At 42.4% G+C, this 21,088-nt stretch overlaps 1 protein-coding gene across 1 annotated transcript in view; it reads left to right on the top strand.

Annotated features, from left to right (window-relative positions):
* The window catches only part of LOC135517953 (nuclear pore complex protein Nup214-like), an 80,936-nt gene extending 75,260 nt beyond the window's left edge, over positions 1-5,676 (top strand). The window contains 1 exon segment of the mRNA XM_064942693.1: positions 1,483-5,676. Coding sequence (XP_064798765.1) covers positions 1,483-1,525 — 43 coding nt within the window. The 3' untranslated portion in view covers positions 1,526-5,676.
* Positions 5,677-21,088: the final 15,412 nt, after the last annotated feature.

Here is a 21,088-nt window from a genome sequence, read left to right as displayed (position 1 = left end):
TGAAAGAGGCATGAAAAATAACCCTGTGTGTTTACGAATGGAGCAAGAAAGGACTGACTGCTTTGTTTATGGGTGGCGCACAATTGGCCCAGCGTCGTTAGGGGAAGGTTTGGCCGGTAGGGATGTTCTTGTCCGGTCGCGCATTTGCAACTCTTGTGAGGGGCCGGGCGCAAAGCACACTGACACGGTCGCCAGGTGTACAGTGTTTCTTCTGACACATTGGTGCGGCTGGCTTCCGGGTTAAGCGGTCATTGTGTCAAGAAGCAGTGCGGCTTGGCCAGGTTGTATTTCGGAGGACGAATCTGAGTCAGACACCGACGATTATCCTTTTAAAACCAAGTCACATTAAGATTGATTTAAACCTAACCAAACCAGTGGCAAACCGTGACATCCCAAAAAAGCTCCCTATTGGCCTACAACACATAAATGGTTCCTAGCCTGCCGCACACATGCTAGTTTCTGTCCCTAAAACTAAAATAATGTAAAAACAAAATAGAAATAATTGTATTAAACTCTAATTAAATAAAAACTAGTAAATCAAGTCTGATATCTACCTGAAACTAACTGAATTTCAAATACACATCTAAAAACGAATAAGAACAAAAAAATATATCGGGTGGGTCTAATGCTGGTTGGTTAAATGTGCATTCCAGTCGGTGTCTATTCTACAAGTTACCACCGGCTAAATCTATGATGTTAAAATGCCTATTTATTCTTTTCCATCTGACTGCGCAATCCACTGTCACATCAGCCCAGCCAGACAATTTATAAACTTGATCTCCACTATAAAAAGCAGCTAGACATGATCTCACATTTCTTTTAGACTAACATTTTGGTTTCAACAGCGGAGATTTGTATAAACCTTGTGTCTCTGACATTTGCAACATTGTTTTCCATATTCAAATTCGATCTCCAGCTTTCCCATAGTAATGAACGTCTAGGGGTCGGGACAAGACAGGCAGGCAGCGTTTCTCAGTCACTCGAAATCATGAATCAGCTGGCATCATTTATTTTTGCAGTCTTTACAGCTTCAATATTTGAAGTGATTGTGTTAGCTGTTGTTGGCTAGCTCCTCTGAACAATTTGTGTCGGAACTAACGTTTTTAATGAAAATATGTCAATCATTATTTGAATATGTTGGTAACCGTTGTATAAAAGTGATAATGCCCTCTAAGCCGGTGTTTGGAGCCTAACAACACCCATGCTAAAATATACTCCAAACACCGGCTTTGAGGGCGTTATCACTTAAATAGAAAATCTCGAAACTATAATAACCTTGGTATACAATACTTACTTACATCCCTCACAGTACTGTCAGAAAGCACTAGTACTCCTCATATTGATCAGTCGGGGCCAGGCAGGGGCTAAGGGGAAAGTCAAAACCATCACAAAGGTAGCTAGCTTCCCAACCAGACTCCCATTTTCAGCAACACCTTTTTATATATATATATATGTTGGTTTGTCTTCATTTTTATCCTCCAGATCCTCTCAAATGTTTGGAGCCAGTTCGGGTTGGAGAAGCTAGTTTTTGTAGACCCCCCCCCCCATTGGCAAGTACACCCATGCTGTGTGTGGCCAGTCAACACTGCTCTCTGCAATCAAGCTCTCTGCGTAGACGTCTCTTAAAGGGGGAAGGGTGGATGGAGAGGGTGGGTGGGGTGGTTGAGATGACAGTCCAAAAATTAGTTGTATAGTATGGAACTGACCTTACAGACCATCGCAATAAGCTTACGTGAAGTACATCAGTGGCCAACTAAAATGTGGAATGTGTAGGTGGATTAATTAATTGGCATTTTGTGTATCAATTTTTTAAAATAAGTACAGTAATTATTTATTAAGTTTATCATCCACGAGGAAACATCTCTACGGGCACCGAATGTAACAAAATAAAATAAAAAGTTTTGGTCATAATTCAATAATAAATGTATCATGAACTTTCTTGGAATAACACCTGTATTCATATGACATAGAATACTGTTTGTATATATCTGTTATCCACTGTGGACTGTAACTCTAGTGTAGATTTATGTTCATCCATCTGGACTTTGCTTTGCTCTATAAAATAGTAATGAAGCCTTGTTGTTTGCATTTTGAATCAAGGAAAAGTTCTAAGCTTTCATTTGAAGTTTTAAGATATCATATTTTCCAAGCTTTAGCAATTATGATAAGAAACATGTCCTCTGTTTCTCAAAACTCATGTATTTTCTTAGTAAAGAAAGTATTTTTTTTAAATACTGTAATCAGTAACTGACTAGGCAAGACTTGGACAGGTCGTTGATAAAAGTATCCTCTCTTGATTGCATACAATGAACTGAAATATTAGGAAAAAATGTATGCTGCTTTTTAAAATCCATACTGCTGGAACCCCCTATTCCTATAAATGTGTATATTTTATACATGGAAAATGGGAAATAAACTTGGCAATTCTAAAATCTGTATCGAATGTAGTCCCTTTCTTTTTTTTGGCATCCTACTGATGATGAGCTCTAATTGATCGCCTGTGTTGTTTTAATGATGACAGCCTCTGGCTATTTTCCTCTTGCCTTTGTGTCTGGCTGTGTGCTTATTAAACAGAGATTTCATTTACGATTAGCCTACTGTTTAAAAGGCCCAACAATTAGACCTCTGGACTAAATGTTGATGTATTTAATGAGTCAACCTTTGATTAAGAGTATTTGAGTCATTAGTCCAGAGAAAAGAGGTGCTGAGGGGTTTTGTCTATGGCATTAGCAGGCCGGTTAATGTAATAAATGTAATCATTTTAACGCAGCATGGAGAAAGGTAAGGAAGCTCTGGGCTATGTTTAGACAGTGATGGGGGCTTTGCTAGCTGCTAATTAGCATACCATCTTTGACATGGAGCAGCCTTCGTATGGTTTTGTAGCCCTCTCCTTCATCAAGGAATTCACTGGCCCTTATTAATTAATAGACATTTGGATGTAAGCCTAAGACATTGCAGGAATGCGGGTATATTGAATAGAGGGGTGCTGGTATTGTGTAGTGGCATCTTTTCTTTGGCATGTGGCTGTCATCAGATTGCCATCAATGGTCACCGCCATGGAGAATGTCACTGTCGCCCTGTCCCCTCTGGTGTGCCTGGCGATGGATGGAAATGTTGCAGGCCCGCTGGCCCTGCCAATCAGACACTGAAGTGGTTGGGGAATGTTGGGTTCACAACATGTGACCAAGAGTCCTAGCTTCCCACTGTAACAGTGGAATTCTCCCCCCAGGCCCGCTATGATATGATTGGTCACACACACTGTGTTCAGGGCAGCTAATATTAGAGATGGATAACAGTGGTATGAGAGGTGGGCAAGACTAGAGCGAGGGAGTTCCATTTGTATTGGGCTTCTGGATGTTTTTCTACCGCTTGTCCTTCATACTGATGTATGTTTTCCCAGTCCAGGGAGGCACAGTGCGTGTGTGAAATGTAAATCATAGGTATACATATGTGGAATAGCTGATACGTTTTGATACCTCACTTGGCAATGCATTATAGATTTTGCGACACAGCCTGTCATGGAGCTAAAACTCTGCACTGATGTGATTTGTAGCTAAAGAGGTTAAGCCGAAGAGGTTTTCAGCTCAGTACCCTCTCTCCTTCCCGCAATTGACTCATTTGAACACGTCACGGACCGTCTACTTGGTGTTGTAGCTGTGCAGCACTGATTCATACTCCCGTGTCACGTTGTGTTCAACAATGACAACTCCGAGTGCAGCACTGTCTTCTCTCTCTTTTCTCGCCGTCAGTGCATCGCCCTGGCAGAGGGAGCAGGCCAGTCACACAGACACTCGTGGGGATGGCAGCTGTTTGAGGAATCCAGATAAAAAGAACCATTCTGTTTCTCTCTACCTCTTTTTACGGAGGGATGATTGGCATTGTTCTCGCTGCTTTGTCGGTCCGGCCTTTACAACTCACTGGCTCGTCTACAAGACGTCTGAGACTGTAATGCAGTCAACCTGCTGAAGTGATGTGTGGGGGGTCAACCTATGTTAATTTACCCAAAGACATTCTATGTAGTATTTAGAGCTATAAGCCCTGAAAGGACTTACTTGCTTTACAACTCGTTCATCCCTGGAGAATTGGAATTGATTGTCTTCACACAAAAAAAAACAATTTTTGAGGGGTGTGACAGAGGCACGGGTGCCAGGTGAGGGTAGAGTGGTGGAGTGACAGGTAAAAACGACCCACCACACAAACATTTTAGAGGCTGATTTGGAGAGTGTAATCACCATAGTCTCGCTGTGGCTGGCAGCTTATTTATTGTGCAATGAGATGCAAGCAAACAGGAGCACATCAGAGGCTTCATATGTAAGATTATTGAGAGGTTTGCAAATTTGCACTATAAACTTCTGTCATTGTTTTCCTATTGCCTAATATACAGTGGCATTGGAGGTGTAGTTAGATGATGAGTGTGTTTACCATACAGTAGAGTAATTCTGACCATGGAGGCTATTTGACCTGGTTGACCTCCAATCTTCCAGCTGCCCAGTGCTATCTATTCCAACAACATCATGTCAAGTGCATGTAGCCAATGTTCCTGGTCAAAGTTCCCTTCACGTGGTCAGAGGTTTTGAAGTACTGCTCTGTGTGTGTATGCATCTGTGTGTCTATATTGTTTAGTGTGTGTGATAGATACTTGTCTGTATGGCCAAGTCTGATTGGACGGTAAGTGCAGGCATCAGTCTCTGTGCCCTCTAGGGCTTTTACAGTAATTACATGTGAACATTTCATATTTGATCGGCGTCTGTGCGAGTGTGCGCCAGTGAAATCAGCCAATGCTGTCCGACACGAACATCACAGCAGCCAGCCAGTTATCTGACAGATACATAATCCACTGACTGAGGACAGAGAAATAATTTTCCGTATCTCAATCTGTACTGTTTGTGTTTCTCTATGGATGTATCGATTTTACCTCAGTCGAGAGAGGAGTGTGGCGGACATCGTAAATGAAATGAATCAACATTAGTGTCCACTGAAGGCTGCAGTAATCTTGTTTAAGAGGCTCTCAGCCTTAGCTCTGTTAGCGGAGACTAGTTATTTATGCACAGAGTGGAAACTCACGCTACTATGAAAACATCTTCTCTTTTTTCTCCCCTCTGATAATAGAGTACTGTGTGTGTGTGTGTTTATATATGCCCTGGTTGTAGACGGCTTACTGTGAATTCAGCCTCTGATTGAATCCCATGTGATCATAAAGTATTAGCTTAGTGATGAGTGAATTTCCTCAGCCAATGATTTAACTCCCCCTTTTCGGTTGGTGTTAGTTAATGGTGTCCCCCACGTTCATTGTTTGGACATTAACCTATCAAGTAGGAAATTGTGTTTAAACATGAATACCCTAAAAAGTTGTTTCTTTCAGATGATCCAGTGGGGTCCCCTAATCCAGGAGGAAACAAAATGGTGTGTTTTCAAGTTGAGAACAAACCTGCTACAGTTGATAATGGATGCCAGTGCAGCCATGCCATGTCTAACACCGATGTTTCTGTGCTTTCACAGACCAAGATGGCCTGGACAACAATAAAGAATATACCCTTTTTGTCATTTTTTGGAGAGGGTTTTCTGTTTTATTTTTTTGCCTACAAAAATGTTTGATATGAAAGTTTTGTCCACAGTGTCTGTTTTAAACATGTTTGTTTACTCACAGTAAAAGAGCTTAATAAAACTCTAATTTGATCTTTGTAGCCATCGTGTTTTACTGTACCTTCATCGTATTGCAAGGGATGATGCTGGAATACGTTGGATCCTTGCCAATTCCAGAAAAGGTAGCACATTATTGACCTTTCCATGACACCAGAGTAAAAAAAGGCTTTTGAAGTATGTCATTTCCACTTCCACTTTTATTTCTATCTATCCCTACAAAAATAACCATTAATTGGGGCCTCCCGGGTGGTGCAGTGGTCTAGAGCACTGCAGCGCTAGCTGTGCCATCAGGCTCTGGGTTCGCGCCCAGACGCACAATTGGCCTAGCGTCGTGAGCGTTTGGCCGGTAGGGATATCCTTGTCTCCCGGGTGGTGCAGTGGTCTAGAGCACTGCAGCGCTAGCTGTGCCATCAGGCTCTGGGTTCGCGCCCAGACACACAATTGGCCTAGCGTCGTGAGCGTTTGGCCGGTAGGGATATCCTTGTCGGTAGGGATATCCTTGTCTCCCGGGTGGTGCAGTGGTCCAGAGCACTGCAGCGCTAGCTGTGCCATCAGGCTCTGGGTTCGCGCCCAGACGCACAATTGGCCTAGCGTCGTGAGCGTTTGGCCGGTAGGGATATCCTTGTCTCATCGCGCACCAGCGACTCCTGTGGCAGGCCGGGCGAAGTGCACTCTAACCAAGGTCGCCGGGAGCACGGTGTTTCCTCTGACACATTGGTGCGGCTGGCTGCGCGCTGTGTTAAGAAACAGTGCTGGCCTGGACAACAGGGGAAGTACCCCAAAAATGACAGTAAACAGGTTGGGGCTAACAGTTGTATGACACATATGTGAGAATGCCTCAAAAATGGGTATTTCGACCTTCGTACGGGAGTTGTAGCGATGAGACAAAAAAATTTTTTATTTTCCTGCGATGTCAAACTGGCTCAAATGAAGATCCTACTTCTGTACATAGGGGTTTTTCTAACCTTTTTGGTGACTGGAAGATTTCAGGATGACGAGAGGTCAAATCATGACTTATTGCTCTCTGTGGTTGTTTACCACGATTAAAGTGCTATGGATGTTATTATTTTTCTTAACTCTTTTGGATATGGAAATTACACCGGACTAATACCCTCCCAGTTTCACCACATCATTAGTAATGACTTTTTGGAAAATTCCAAGCAGGCTGTTGTGCCTTTTACAGAGGAGTAGCTTCTATCTGGCCACTCTACCATAAAGACCTGATTGGTGGAGTGCTGCAGAGTAATCTCCACAGAGGAACTCTGGAGCTCTGTTCGTGACCATCAGGTTCTTGGTCACCTCCCTGACCAAGGTCCTTCTCCCCTGATTGCTCAGTTTGGTCGGGCGTCCAGCTTTAGGAAGAGTCTTGGTGGTTCCAAACTTTTTCCATTTAAGAATGATGGAGGCCACTGTATTTGTGAGACCTTCAATGCTGCAGACATTTTTTGGTATCTTTCCTCAGATCTGTGCCTCGACACAATCCTGTCTCAGAGCTCTAAGGACAATTCCTTCAACCTTAGTGTATGTCAGAGCATAAACCATCAACTGTGGGACCTTATATAGACTAATGTGTGCCTTTCCAAATCATGTCCCATCAATTGAAGTTACCACAGGTGGAATCCAATCAAATTGTAGAAACATCTCAAGGATGATCAATGGAAACAGGATGCACTTGAGCTCAATTTCGAGTCTCAGAGCAAAGGGTCTGAACACTTATGAAACTAAGTTATTTCTGTTTTTTATTTCTACAAACCGGTTTTTGCTTTGTCATAATGGGGTAGATTGAGGCAAATGTTTAATCAATTTTAGAATAAGGCTGTAACATAACAATGTGGAAAAGGGAAGTGGTCTGAATACTTTTTGAATGCACTGAAAAAGTACATTGAAAGCAGATGCTTCCACTTTGGTATGATTCCTGAGTAAATTAAGCAATTAGCATCCCATCATCCTTAGGTCCATTTTGGGGCGGCAGGGTAGCCTAGTGGTTAGAGCATTGGTCTAGTAACCGGAAGGCTGCGAGTTCAAACCCCTGAGTTGACAAGGTACAAATCTGTCGTTCTGCCCCTGAACAGGCAGTTAACCCACTGTTCCCAGGCCGTCATTGAAAATAAGAATTTCTTCTTAACTGACTTGCCTGGTTAAATAAACGTTATAAAAAAAATAAAAAAAATACATGCAAATGCTGGCCATTATTTTGGCTACTGTAGCTAAATGAGATCTCAGTGACTTTGAAAGTGGGGTCTCAAAGGAGTGAACACTTCTGGAGAGGTGCCTGAGACAGCATTTTCCACCACCATCAACAAAACACCCTTCCAATAGAGTTCCAGAAACTTGTAGAATCTATGCCAAAGCGCATTGAAGAACATTGGCTACATGGGTAGCCCAACGCCCTATTAAGAAACTTTGTTGGTGTTTCCTTTATTTTGGCCGTTACCTATATTTCCAGTCAAAAGTTTGGACACACCTACTTATTGAAGGGTTTTTCTATTATTATTACTATTTTCTACATTGTACAAATAATAGTGAGGACATCAAAACTGAAATAACACAAATGGAATCATGTAGTAGCCTAAAAAGTGTTTCAAAAAAATTAAATATATTTTAGATTGTTCAAAGTAGTCACACTTTGCCTTGATGACAGCTTTGTACACTCTTGGCTTTCTCTCAACCAGCTTCATGAGGAATGATTTTCCAACGGACTTGTGGGAACTCTTTCCCACATATGCTTTTCCGCAGTAGCGTGCCGTGGTTCTGGGGCCTGGGCCTTCAGTGAAGTCCTGCACAGTCCCACCCGAATTAATCCACCTCTTATTACCATCATTATGATGCCATGGCTCTAGACACTATACATTTAGACAGAAACACAGTATAACCAGGCGATGCGTCACCTTGAAATTGACATTTTTATTCAGAGAATTGCAGGGGAAGAGTACAATACCTTTCCATTGTGTAGCTTCGTTGCCCTGCACGCTTGTTCGTTGAGCTGTAGATCCACTCGGGTGTCCCCAAAAGTTTTCAAAAGCACCATTGTTTGTAAGTGCCCAGGCGTACTTTAGTGTCTCGTTGCTGCCTTGGTTAGACAACTCAGGTTTGCAAAGCCAGTGTGGCTCCAAACACCAAATCGATCACTTGCAATAATAGGCATTCCCAGCAGTGCTTCTCGGAGCCTGTCTTTGTAGCGTCGGCTTTGTAGCGTCGGCGTCTACCTCTCCTGACAATGTCTAACTTTTTTGAAAAGTTTGTCTTGAGAATGGCGTTCTAATTATATCCTCGACCAAATCGATATCTTCTCCTTCTGCCATTGTGGGTTGAAAAAACAGTTTAGTAGTATGCAAATTAATTTGTTGATCAATTTCAGTTTCCTAGTTCTGAGACCTGCCCATATAGGACCTGCCTCTCAATATTGGTAATCCAATCAAAAGACGTGCAGGCACTACGCCTACTAGCTGGCTCCTGTGTAACACTGGAGCCAGCCAGCAGGCGTACAATAGCCAACTCTCAAGCTGATTGGTTGACACTAAATTTTAATTTCCATTCACTTTAAGCTACAAGTGCCCGCACTGTTGATTTTGAAGGCCTGAGGGCAGATTTTAGACCCCTGGCAACACATGATGGCTGAATATGATTGGATAAAATATCTCCATCTCAACCTGGGGCTGGAAGCAGTGCAACCAAGAGGAACGCTATGAAATGAAGAGTGTAACTCTTACTCTGGGGAATAATTTAATACATATTTGTGGGAAAATATATTTAAAAAAATATTTTTTCTGATGATGTTTAGGCCAGCAGAGAAGGCCTTGCTGGCCCTGACGGCCCACCACTGCTTTTCCGACACATCCCAAACCATCTTAATTTGATTGATGTTGGGTGATTTGTAGAGGATGCAGCACTCCATCACTCTCCTTCTTGGTCAAATAGCCCTTAAACAGCCTGGAGATGTGTTTTTTGGGTCATTGTCCTGTTAAAAAACATAAGATAGTCCCACTAAGTGCAAACCAGATGGGTTGGCATATCGCTGCAGAATGCTGTGGTAGCCATGCTAATTAAGTGTACCTTGAATTCTAAATAAATCACAGACCGTGTCACCAGCAAAGCACCATCACACCACCTCCGCCATGCTTCACGGTGGGAACCACACATCCGTTCACCTACTCTGCATCTCACAAAGACAGATTTCACAAAGGACAGAATTCCACCGGTCTAATGTCCATTGCTCTGGTTTCTTGGCCCAAGCGAGTCTTTTCTTACTGGTGTCCTTTTAGTAGTGGTTTCTTTGCAGCAATTCGAACATGAAGGCCTGATTCACGATGTTGAGATGCTTGATTGTTTTTGCGACTGCACTTGAAACTTTCAAAGTTCTTTACATTTTCCGGATTGACTGACCTTCATGTCTTAAAGTAATGATGGACTGTCGTTTCTCTTTGCTTATTTGAGCTGTTCTTGCCATGATATGGACTTGGTCTTTTATCAAATAAGCCTATCTTCTGTATACCACCCCTACCTCACACCACAAATGATTTGCTCAATCGCATTAAAAAGGAAAGAAATTTCACAAATGAACTTTTAACAAGGCATACCTGTTCATTTAAATGCATTCCAGGTGACCACGTCATGAACTGGTTGAGAGAATGCCAAGAGTGTGCAAAGCTGTCATCAATGCAAAGGGTGGCTACTTTGAAGAATATCAAATATAAAATATATTTTGATTTGTTTAACATGTTTTTGGTTACTACATGATTACATGTGTTATTTCATCATTTTCATGTCAACTTTTATTCTACAATGTAGAAAATATTCAAAATAAAAACCCTTGAAGGAGTAGGTGTGTCATCTTTTGACTGGTACTGTATATACAGTGCATTTGGAAAGTATTCAGACCCCTTGACTTTTTCCACATTTTGTAACATAACAGCCTTATTCTTAAATAATTTATTTCATCAATTTAATACTTCTACACACAATACTCCATAATGACAAAGCGTAAAAACAGTTGTTTTTTTTAGAAATTGTTACAAATTTATACAAATAAAATAAAAAACAGATACCTTATTTACATAAGTGTTCACACCCTTGGCTATGAGTCTCGAAATTGAGCTCAGGTGCATTCTGCTTCTGTTGAGCATCCTTGATGTTTCTACAACTTGACTGGAGTCCACCTGTGGTAAATTCAATTGACAAGACATGATTTGGAAAGACACACACATGTCTATATAAGGACCTACAGTTGAGAGTGCATCTCAGAGCAAAAACCAAGCCATGAGGTCAAAGGATTTGTCTGTAGAGCTTTGAGACAGGATTGTGTCGAGGCACAGATCTGGGCAAGGGTACCAAAACATTTTTGCAGCATTAAAAGTCCCCAAGAACACAGTGACCTCCCATCATTCTTAAATGGAAGTTTGGAACCAACAAGACTCCTTGAGCAGGCTGATCGCCCATCCAAACTAAGCAATCGGGGGAGAAGGTCCTAACAGGGAAGCAGTGAAAACACTCGGGGGTCAGTAGAGATGCAGTGAGATGGAGCTATAAGCCCCATAGGGCCAGAGAGGCTGAACGATAGAGATCCATGGCTCAGTGTCTTGCTACACACAGCATTGTTTGAGGGATCAGGGTACTAGCACACTGCTATTGCTAGCGTAATATTAGCACAGGCTGGTATTAATAGTTTGCGGCTGGTGCCAAAGCTACAGTACAGGGAAGTCGCAATGTGATTACTTCGTATTACAGAGAAGGACAGGTGTGCAGCCTGGTGTAATAGAGAGTATATGGTGAGTGTGTGTGTGTGTTTATATGTGCGTGTGTGTATGGGGCTGTGACATCAAGGACACATGCTACACACAGTTTACAGTATATAAAGCGCTGACCCTTATAAATATAGCTGTGAATGTGAAAGCGAGGAATGCTGGCAGGGCCAGATAGAGTATACGGCAGCCATACTCAACTGGCGGACCGCGGTCCGGATCTGGCCCCAGAACAAGGTCAGTACAGACTTTTAACTTGCCGCTTTTGAGAGACGTAATAGTAAAATGCACAAGGTTCAATTTCTAAATTTGGTAGTGCGTCGCCAGTTTTCCGCATGATATGTCATTCACTGACAGACCTTAGAGAGCTATTTTTTAGAAATGGCCAGTTGATCAACTACTGGCCATATTAGCTAAATGGGTAAATTAGACGTACCAGCTTTCTAAATATTGTTTGTATTTTTCAAGGCCAGATTTCATGCCCAGAGCCCTCGACCCCGAGGGGGCCCCCATTTGATTTTGTTGAGTCACTCAGGTATCATAACACACACAAGACATGGAAAAATGTATAGAATTGTAGGAAATTTGCTTTAAAACATCAAAATGTTCTCTCCGCTCCATGGCAAAATGGTTAGAATTGCAGCGATTGAGCTTTAAAATGGCAATATTTTCTCTCCGCCAACAAGTGGGTTGGGAACAGTTTCAACAGTTTGGGGTCGCATGGGACGCGAGTTGGGGGTTTGTTGCTACGCAGGTAAATTAAAATAATCATCCGGACCTCTGCGATCTAGGTGACTGTGACTGGACCTTGGGGTTGAGGAGGGCATTTTACTGAACTATCCAGACGGGGCAATCTGCAGTTGGGGTCAAATCTAGATCCCCCTCAAAGAAAAGACACATTCAGCACTAAGATGCACTACAAATTCAAACAAGAAATATGCTATGACATTCTTAAGGTGATGACTTTATATGTAAATATAGTTAAATCTTTACATAAACAGTGCATTTGGAAAGTACTCAGACCCCTTGACTTTTTCCACATTTTGTTACTTTACAGCCTTATTCTAAAGTTGATTGAATGTTTTTCTACATGAATCTCCACACAATACCACATAATAGAAACTAAAATTAAAAACAAAAACCTTATTTACATAAGTATTCAGACCCTTTGCTATGAGACTCGAAGTCGAGCTCAGGTGCATCCTGTTTCCATTGATCATTCTTGAGATGTTTCTTCAACTTGATTGGAATCCACCTGTGGTAAATTAAATTGAATGGACATGATTAGGAAAGGCACATACCTGTCTATATAAGGTCCCACAGTTGACAGTGCATGTCAGAGCAAAAACCAAGCCATGAGGTCGAAGGAATTGTCCTTAGAGCTCTGAGACAGGATTGTGTCTAGGCACAGATCTGGGGCATTGAAGGTCCCCAAGAACACAGTGGCCTACATCATTCTTAAATAGCTGGGTGACTCTTCCTAGAGCTGGCCACCCGGCCAAACTGAGCAATCGGGGGAGGGCCTTGGTCAGGGAGATGACCAAGGACCCGATGGTCACTGACAGAGCTGCAGAGTTTCTCTATGGAGATTGGAGAACCTTCCAGAAGGACAACCATCTCTGCAGCACTCCACCAATCAGGCCTTTATGGTAGAGTGGCCAAAATCGAACGCACAGCCTTGCAATCTCCATAGACAAACATTGGTAGTAGATGGGCTCAGTGACTTTGAACGTGGCACCATCATTGGGCTCTCAAGTGGTGCAGCGGTCTAAGGTACTGCATGTCAGTGCTAGAGGCGTCATTACAGATCCTTGTTCGATTCCATGCTGTGTCACAACCAGCCGTGATTGGGAGTCCCATAGGGCGGCGCACAATTTGCCCAGCGTCGTCCGGGTTAGGCTTGGCCGGGGGAGGCTGTCATTATCAATAAGATTTTGTTCATAACTGACTTGCCTAGTTAAATAAAGGTAAAAGATAAAAATAAATATTAAGCCACCAGCAAGACAGTTTGTCAAATTCCTCCCCTGCTAAAGCTACCCCGGTCAACTGTAATTGCTGTTATTGTGAAGGGGAAACGTCTAGGAGCAACAATGGCTCAGCCGCGAAGTGGTTGGCCACAAGCTCACAGAACGGAACCGCTGAAGAGTATAGCACGTAAAAATCATCTGTCCTCACTACTGAGTTTCAAACTGACTCTGGAATCAACGTCAGCACAATAACTGTTTGTTGGGAGCTTCATGAAATGGGCTTCCATGGCCAAGCAGCCACAAACAAGCCTAAGATCACCATGCGCAATGCCAACCGTCGGCTGGAGTGGCTCACTGCCATTGGACTCTGGAGTGGTGGAAACCCGGTTGCGGCTGGTTACGACAGAGCCTGGGCGCAAACCCAGGGTCTCCGATGGGACAGCTGGTGCTGCAGTACAGTGCCCTTAACCACTGCGCCACCCGGGAGGCCCCTGGAAACGCATTTTCTGGAGTGATGAATCACGCTTCACCATCTGGCAGTCCGACAGACAAATCTGGGTTTGACAGATGTCAAGAGAATGCTACGTGCTCGACTGCATAGTGCCAACTGTAAAGTTTGTTGGAGGAGGAATAATGGTCTGTGGCTGTTTTCATGGTTTGGGTTAGGCCCCTTAGTTCCAGTGAAGGGAAAACTTAACACTACAGCATATACATTGTAGACGATTCTTAGGTTCCAACTTTGTGGTAACAGTTTGGGGAAGGTCCTTTCCTGTTTCAGCATGACAATGCCCCTGTGCACGAAGCGAGGTCCGCACAGAAATGTTTTTTTTTTCGAGATTGGCATGGAAGAATTTGACTGGCCTGCACAGAGCCCTGACCTCACCCCATCGAACACCTTTGGGATGAATTGGAACCCCGACTGCGAGTCAGGCCTAAACGCCCAACATCAGTATCTGACCTCACTAATGTTCTTGTGGCTAAATGGAAGCAAGTCCCCGCAGCAATGTTCCAACATCTAGTGGAAAGCCTTCCCAGAAGAGTGGAGGCTTTTGTAGCAGCAAAGGGGGACCAACTCAATATTAATGCCCATGGTTTTGGAATGAGATGTTCGACAAGAAGGTGTCCACATACTTTTCTGGAGGGGAAGGAGGGGGACAGGTAGCTGACTAGTGGTGGTTATTCAGCAGCCTGATGGTCTGGGGTAGATGCTATTGGCCAGTCTGTTAGTTTTAGCCATGATACTGCTATACTGCGTCTGAGTGATGGAAGTAGGGAGAACAGGCAGTGGCTTGGGTGGCTGAGGTCCCTGATGATCTTCTTGGCCTTCCTGTGACACCTGGTGTTGTAGGTGTCCTGTAAGACAGGCCGTGTGCACCCAATATACCTCCCCCTGTGGAGCCTTGCGGTTCACGGCAGTGGAGTTGCTGTACCAGGCTGTGATGCAGCCCGACAGTATGCTCTCGATGGTGCTCCTGTAAAACACTGTGTGCTCTCGAGGACAGGCCGAGGTTGAAGAGTCCCTGTCATATCTTCCTGTTGTATCTCCCCTGTTTGTCTGTCTGGCTAGCTATATCTATTTCTCTCTGTCAGTCTCTACTCGTCTGTCATGTGACATGCATCCTCACCCCACTCCCAGTGGAATGGCCTAAGCGAGTATCAGCCGTCTGATTGGTGACCCACGGAGCAGACCGTTCCATCCCAACGCTCCTTTCTCTCCATGGGTGACACACGGTGGGCTTTGATTGACACACATAGAAGTCCATGTTCCGTGCCACTTCTCATTCCCCACACCACACTGGCAGCGCTGTGACAGACAGAAAGCAGAGGGCCCGGTGTTACAAGTCCAAAGGGAGAGGGACTTTCAGACAACCGACAGGTGGGGGGGAACAGCTATTTCTCTTGCCTTGTGTCTGTCTGCCTTTACTTCCACTTTACTGTGATACTGTAACCTTTGAGAATCAATATTGTCTACCCATTTATATACTTGTTTTTTTTGTTAAATGGTGGGAACAAGTTGTTTGTACATTTCTTTTGTGTTGCTTTATGTTCATTATTGGACAAAGATTGTCTATTCCCTTAGGAATGAGACCAACGGGGCCAGTGGAGGAGTTGATATTCTGCTCACAGCAGCGGACAATACCACACACACCTCTGGTCCCACCCCTGCATCAAAAGCACCAGCCAGTCAGTCAGTCACATAGACTCAGCATCAGTCAAAGAACATCGATCATTACTATTTCAGTTATTTACTTCATCACCCAGAGATGAAAGGATTGAATTCTCACAACCTGGGCTGTCAATTAATTACCACTGATGGCTAAAAGAAGGAAGTTGATGAAGAGAGCTGCAATTGGATGAAATGACTTATCATCCCTCCCAGATTGAACCCATTGATGTTCACACACCATACATGCCTTTATATCACTCATGCTGTGTAGTTATAAAGAAGCAGGGTAGAAAATATGCACATGTCAATTAAACATGTAGAACATATAAGTAAGTTATGAAGTTGGTGAAAGGAGCTATTCCATACAAATGTAATTCATAATTCATGAACACGTGGCTTCAGCAAAACTATATAACATTGAATATTCAGAAGTCATATTTTTGGGGAAACTTGCTGACAGTGCAGTGGCTGTGATTCTATTTGCCTGCCCTTTCATATAATTTGTCGAGATGTCGCAGAGGAACAGCCTTGGGATCCAATCTAAATGTCACCTCTCCCTCTAATACCATAAGCCCCAAGGCTGGTCTGCTTGATGTCATATTTCAATCAGTCTGGACTGCTGATTGCTCCTTGAAGGAGGCCTGCCAGAGATACTCTCTCACACACACACACACACGAATACACACACACACACACGAGGAAAGTCGAAATCAATCAAGTAAGATTTTTTTATGTTGCTTGCTGATCTCATTCTAGGTCATTCTAATTGAAGAATTGGTCTTGAAGTCTCTTCACAAAATCAGCACAGTCAATAAAAATATGGGTGAAGTCTGAGATTTCTCTTCCTCAGACTGATGCATATAGTTTCCAAATTAACCAGGACAATTATTTAGAGTAATGGAATTATACAATGAAAGGGGGCTCATTTGAAGAACTTAAATTTCAAAAGTCAAATTTCACTTACGGTGGAGGCATTCCTTCAAATATTTACAATTGAGAAGCTTGATTTTTTTCCCCAGTCTAAAACGGTCTGCCCCACGACCTCCTACATGTGGCATGTAGCCTAGGGGTTAGACCGTTGGACCAGTAACTGAAAGGTTATTAGTTTGAATCCCAGAGCTGACAAGGTTAAAAGTTGTCAGTTGAGTAAGGCACTTAACTCTAATTGCTCCAGGGTCGCCATTGATAATGGCGGACCCTGGCCGTGACCCCACTCTCTGAGGGTGTCTCAGGGGGAGTTGGGATATGCAAAAAAACATTTTTTTCCCTCCAAAAACAGGACAAATATTAGCACCCACCAAATTATCTATTTTGACCACTTTAGAAACACTCTTTTATGTGTTTTAGGAGAGGTCAATTACCTTCCTACAGTTGAAGTCGGAAGTTTACATACACTTAGGTTGGAGTCATTAAAACGTTTTTTCAAACACTCCACAAATTTCTTGTTAACAAAGTATAGTTTTGGCAATGACACAAGTAATTTTTCCCCCCAAAATGTACATACAGATTATTTCACGTATTCAATGTATCACAATACACTAAGTGACTGTGCCTTTAAACAGCTTGGAACATTCCAGAAAATCATGTCATGGCTTTAGAAGCTTCTGATAGGCTAATTGACATCATTTGAGTCAATTGGAGGTGTACCTGTGGATGTATTTCAAGGCCTACCTTCAAACTCAGTGCCTCTTTGCTTGACATCATGGGAAAATCAAGAAAAATCAGCCAAGACCTCAGAAAAAAAGTGTAGACTTCCACAAGTCTGGTTCATCCTTGGGAGTAATTTCTAAACCCCTGAAGGTACCACGTTCATCTGTACAAACAATAGTTTGCAAGTATAAACACCATGGGACCATGCAGCCGTCATACTGTTCAGGAAGGAGACGTGTTCTGTCTCCTAGAGATGAACGTAATTTGGTGTGAAAAGTGCAAATCAATCCCAGAACAACAGAGAGGGACCTTGTGAAGATGCTGGAGGAAACAGATACAAAAGTATCTATATCCACAGTAAAATGAGTCCTATTTCGACATAGCCTGAAAGGCCGCTCAGCAAGGAAGAAGCCAAACTGCACATGGGGACAAAGATTGTACTATTTGGAGAAATGTCCTCTGGTCTGATGAAACAAAAATAGAACTGTTTGGCCATAATGACCATCATTATGTTTGGAGGAAAAAAGGGGAGGCTTGCAAGCTGAAGAACACCATCCCAACCATGAAGCACGGGGGTGGCAGCATCATATTTTGGGGATGCTTTGCTGCAGGAGGGACTGGTGCACTTCACAAAAGATGGCATCACGAAGAAGGAAAATTATGAGGATATATTGAAGCAACATCTCAAGACATCAGTCAGGAAGTTAAAGCTTGGTCGCAAATGGGTCTTCCAAATGAACAACGACCCCAAGCATACTTCCAAAGTTGTTCCAAAATGGCTTAAGGACAACAAAGTCAAGGTATTGGAGTTGCCATCACAAAGCCCTGAGCTCAATCCTATAGAAAATGTGTGGGCAGAACTGAAAAAGCATGTGCGAGCACGGAGGACAACAAACCTCAACTACACCAGCTCTGTCAGGAGGAATGGGCCAAAATTCATCCAACTTATTGTGGGAAGCTTGTGGAAGGATACCCGAAAAGTTTGACACAAGTTAAACAATTAAGGCAATGCTACCAAATACGGAGGACGCATGACTTTCAACCTTCGTCTCTCCCAAGCCCATACGGGAGTTGTAGCGATGAGACAAGACAGTAGCTACTAAACAATTGGATAGCACAAAATTGGGGAGAAAAAGGGGTAAAATTCAACAACAACAAAAATGCTAACAAATACTAAATGAGTGTATGTAAACTTCTGACCCACTGGGAATGTGATGAAAGAAATAAAAGCTGAAATAAATCATTCTCTCTACTATTATTCTGACAATTCACATTCTTAAAATGAAGTGGTGATCCTAACTGACCTAAAACAGGGACTTTTTACTAGGATTAAATGTCAGGAATTGTGAAATGTTTAAATGTATTTGGCTAAGGTGTATGTAAACTTCCGACTTCAACTGTATATGAAAAAATGGTAGCTACTAATACAGAGAATACCAATAGTAAGAGATTTGATTGGAACTCTGTGAATAATTTTTGGGGCTGCAATCTGAGGTGCAGTTTACTCTAATGAACTTATCCTCTGCAGGAGAGGTAACTCTGGGCCTTCCTTTCCTGTGGCGATCCTCATGAGAGCCAGTTTCATCAAAGAGCTTGATGGTATTTGCGACTGCACTTGAAGAAACTTTAAAAGTTCTTGAAATATTCCGGATTGACTGGCCTTTATGTCTTTTAAAGTAATGATGTACTTTCTCTTCTCTTTGCTTATTTGAGCTGTCCTTGCCACAATATGGACCTGATCTTTTACCAAGTAGCCCTATCTTCTGTATACCACCACTACCTTGTCACAACACAACTGATTGGCTCCAACTCATTTAGAAGGAAAGAAATTAAACAAATTAACTTTTAACAAGGCACACTTGTTAATTGAAATGCATTCCATGTGACTACCTCATGAAGCAGGTTGAGAGAATGCCCAGAGTGTGCAAAGCTGTCATCAAGGCAAAGGGTGGCTACTTTGAAGAATCTCAAATATAAAATATATTTTGATTTGAAACTTTTTTGGTTATGACATGATTCCATATGTGTTATTTTGTAGTGTTGATATCTTCACTATTATTCTACAATGTAGGAAAATTGAAAAAATATAGAAAAACTCTTGAATGAGTAGGTGTGTCCAAACTTTTGACTGGTACTGTAACTCCTAAACTTACCCCTAACCCTAACCCCTGGTCTAGCTAACATTAGACAGCTAGCTAATATTAGCCACCTAGTCACCTAGCTAGAATCCGTAACATGTCATATATTTAGCAAATTTGTTACATATAGTACATTTAGCAAATTCATATAATAATATAATAGGAATTGTAATTCGTAACATATTATACAAAATGGGTTATGGAGATCCACAAATGAATACGTACCATACGAAACATAAAATAACATAGTATCATAGCAAATGTAGTGCATCGGATTTACGTACAGAATAATCCTCTGATGCCAGGTTGGCCAATAACCTCTTCTCCTTTCTCTCTCTCTCTTGCTCTCTCTCTCTCTCTCTCTTTATTTCTCTCTTTGGCCATCTCTCTCTCTTTGGCCATCTCTCTCTTTGGCCATCTCTCTCTCTTTGGCCATCTCTCTCTCTTTGACCATCTCTCTCTCTTTGGCCATCTCTCTCTCTTTGGCCATCTCTCTCTTTGGCCATCTCTCTCTCTTTGACCATCTCTTTCTTTCTCTTCGACCATCTCTCTCTCTAATCCTCCCCTATACTTTCACTCTCTTTCCACCCCTCTAGATTGTATACGACTTACATAATCAAAACTGATACGATCAATATAAGTAATATTCAGCAATGTGTTTGCTGTGCACAGCAAGGTGTCCAACAACTGTCCCTAGGAGGTGCATACAGGGTTTCTTTCCCTTGACACTATAGGTAAATGAATGAAAGCCAAGGATTGACTGAAGTCATGGAGGTGTCTACTCACCTGGTTTTGCTCTGAATCAGCAGTTCAGCAGTAAGAGGAGGCAAAAACCAGCAGACACGTGACATGGTCCTTGTGACTGAATAGACTGATTCCCCCACTTATTCAGGGTGGCGCACCGTTACACAGATAGAAATGTATTGTGTAGAACAGAAATTACTCTCCACCTTGTAGAATAGGGAATTGTGTCAGCTCCATACATTGCATTTCTATCTGCAACATTTGAAACTTTGTACTCCAGTGTTGTGAGTAAAGCTAGCATATACAGTAACAAATTACATCATGGACTTGTTTGAGTCTCTACTTTTCCTAGGCTTGAGTCACGGGGCACAAATGAGAACAACTTCCTTAAACAAGTGTAACACTAGATTGAGGTTGAATTAGTCAAATACTTACAGTGGTAAAACTGCCCATTATGACTCTGGCTTTCTGATGAAACGCCTTGGAAGTCCATCTTAGCAGGGCCAGAGCAGAGGGAAAGGCGGAACGCCTATGGTCTTCAATAGGGATTTCAATTCATGCACGTAAGCTCTAAAACAAGTCAACCTTAGTGTACAAAAAGTGATAGGAAATGCATCACATGCTTTTTTTTCAGTATGGCTTTATTTGACGATAACCTGCTTATAAACTGCCTGTAAATATGATTTGTTAACCAAACTGCTAAATGACTTAAATGTAAGTACATGTATATGGATTGTTGTTCGTGATTTGTATATGATTGCAATAAATGGTTTATTTACTGTAATTACTTTTGTTCATAGATTATGTATTCCAACGTTTACTAATGGTTATTATTAACTATTGATTATGGTTAATAAGCAGTTTATAAGCAGACCTTCAAAGAAAGTGTCACCAACTCTTTTTCCTCATAAAGAAGGGAGAAAGTCTCAGTGTTAAAAGTGTGATTTTTCAGACACGGTATCACAGTTGATAAAAGCTAAGGTGTTGGTGGTGTTTGTGAAGCATCTTGACAAGGCGCTTCTGTAGAAAGAATCCCCATAT

Source organism: Oncorhynchus masou, chromosome 28, assembly GCF_036934945.1.
Source record: "Oncorhynchus masou masou isolate Uvic2021 chromosome 28, UVic_Omas_1.1, whole genome shotgun sequence".
NCBI lineage: Eukaryota > Metazoa > Chordata > Actinopteri > Salmoniformes > Salmonidae > Oncorhynchus > Oncorhynchus masou.
Note: the sequence above shows the minus strand (reverse complement) of the source record. Positions and strands in the feature narration are given on the sequence as shown.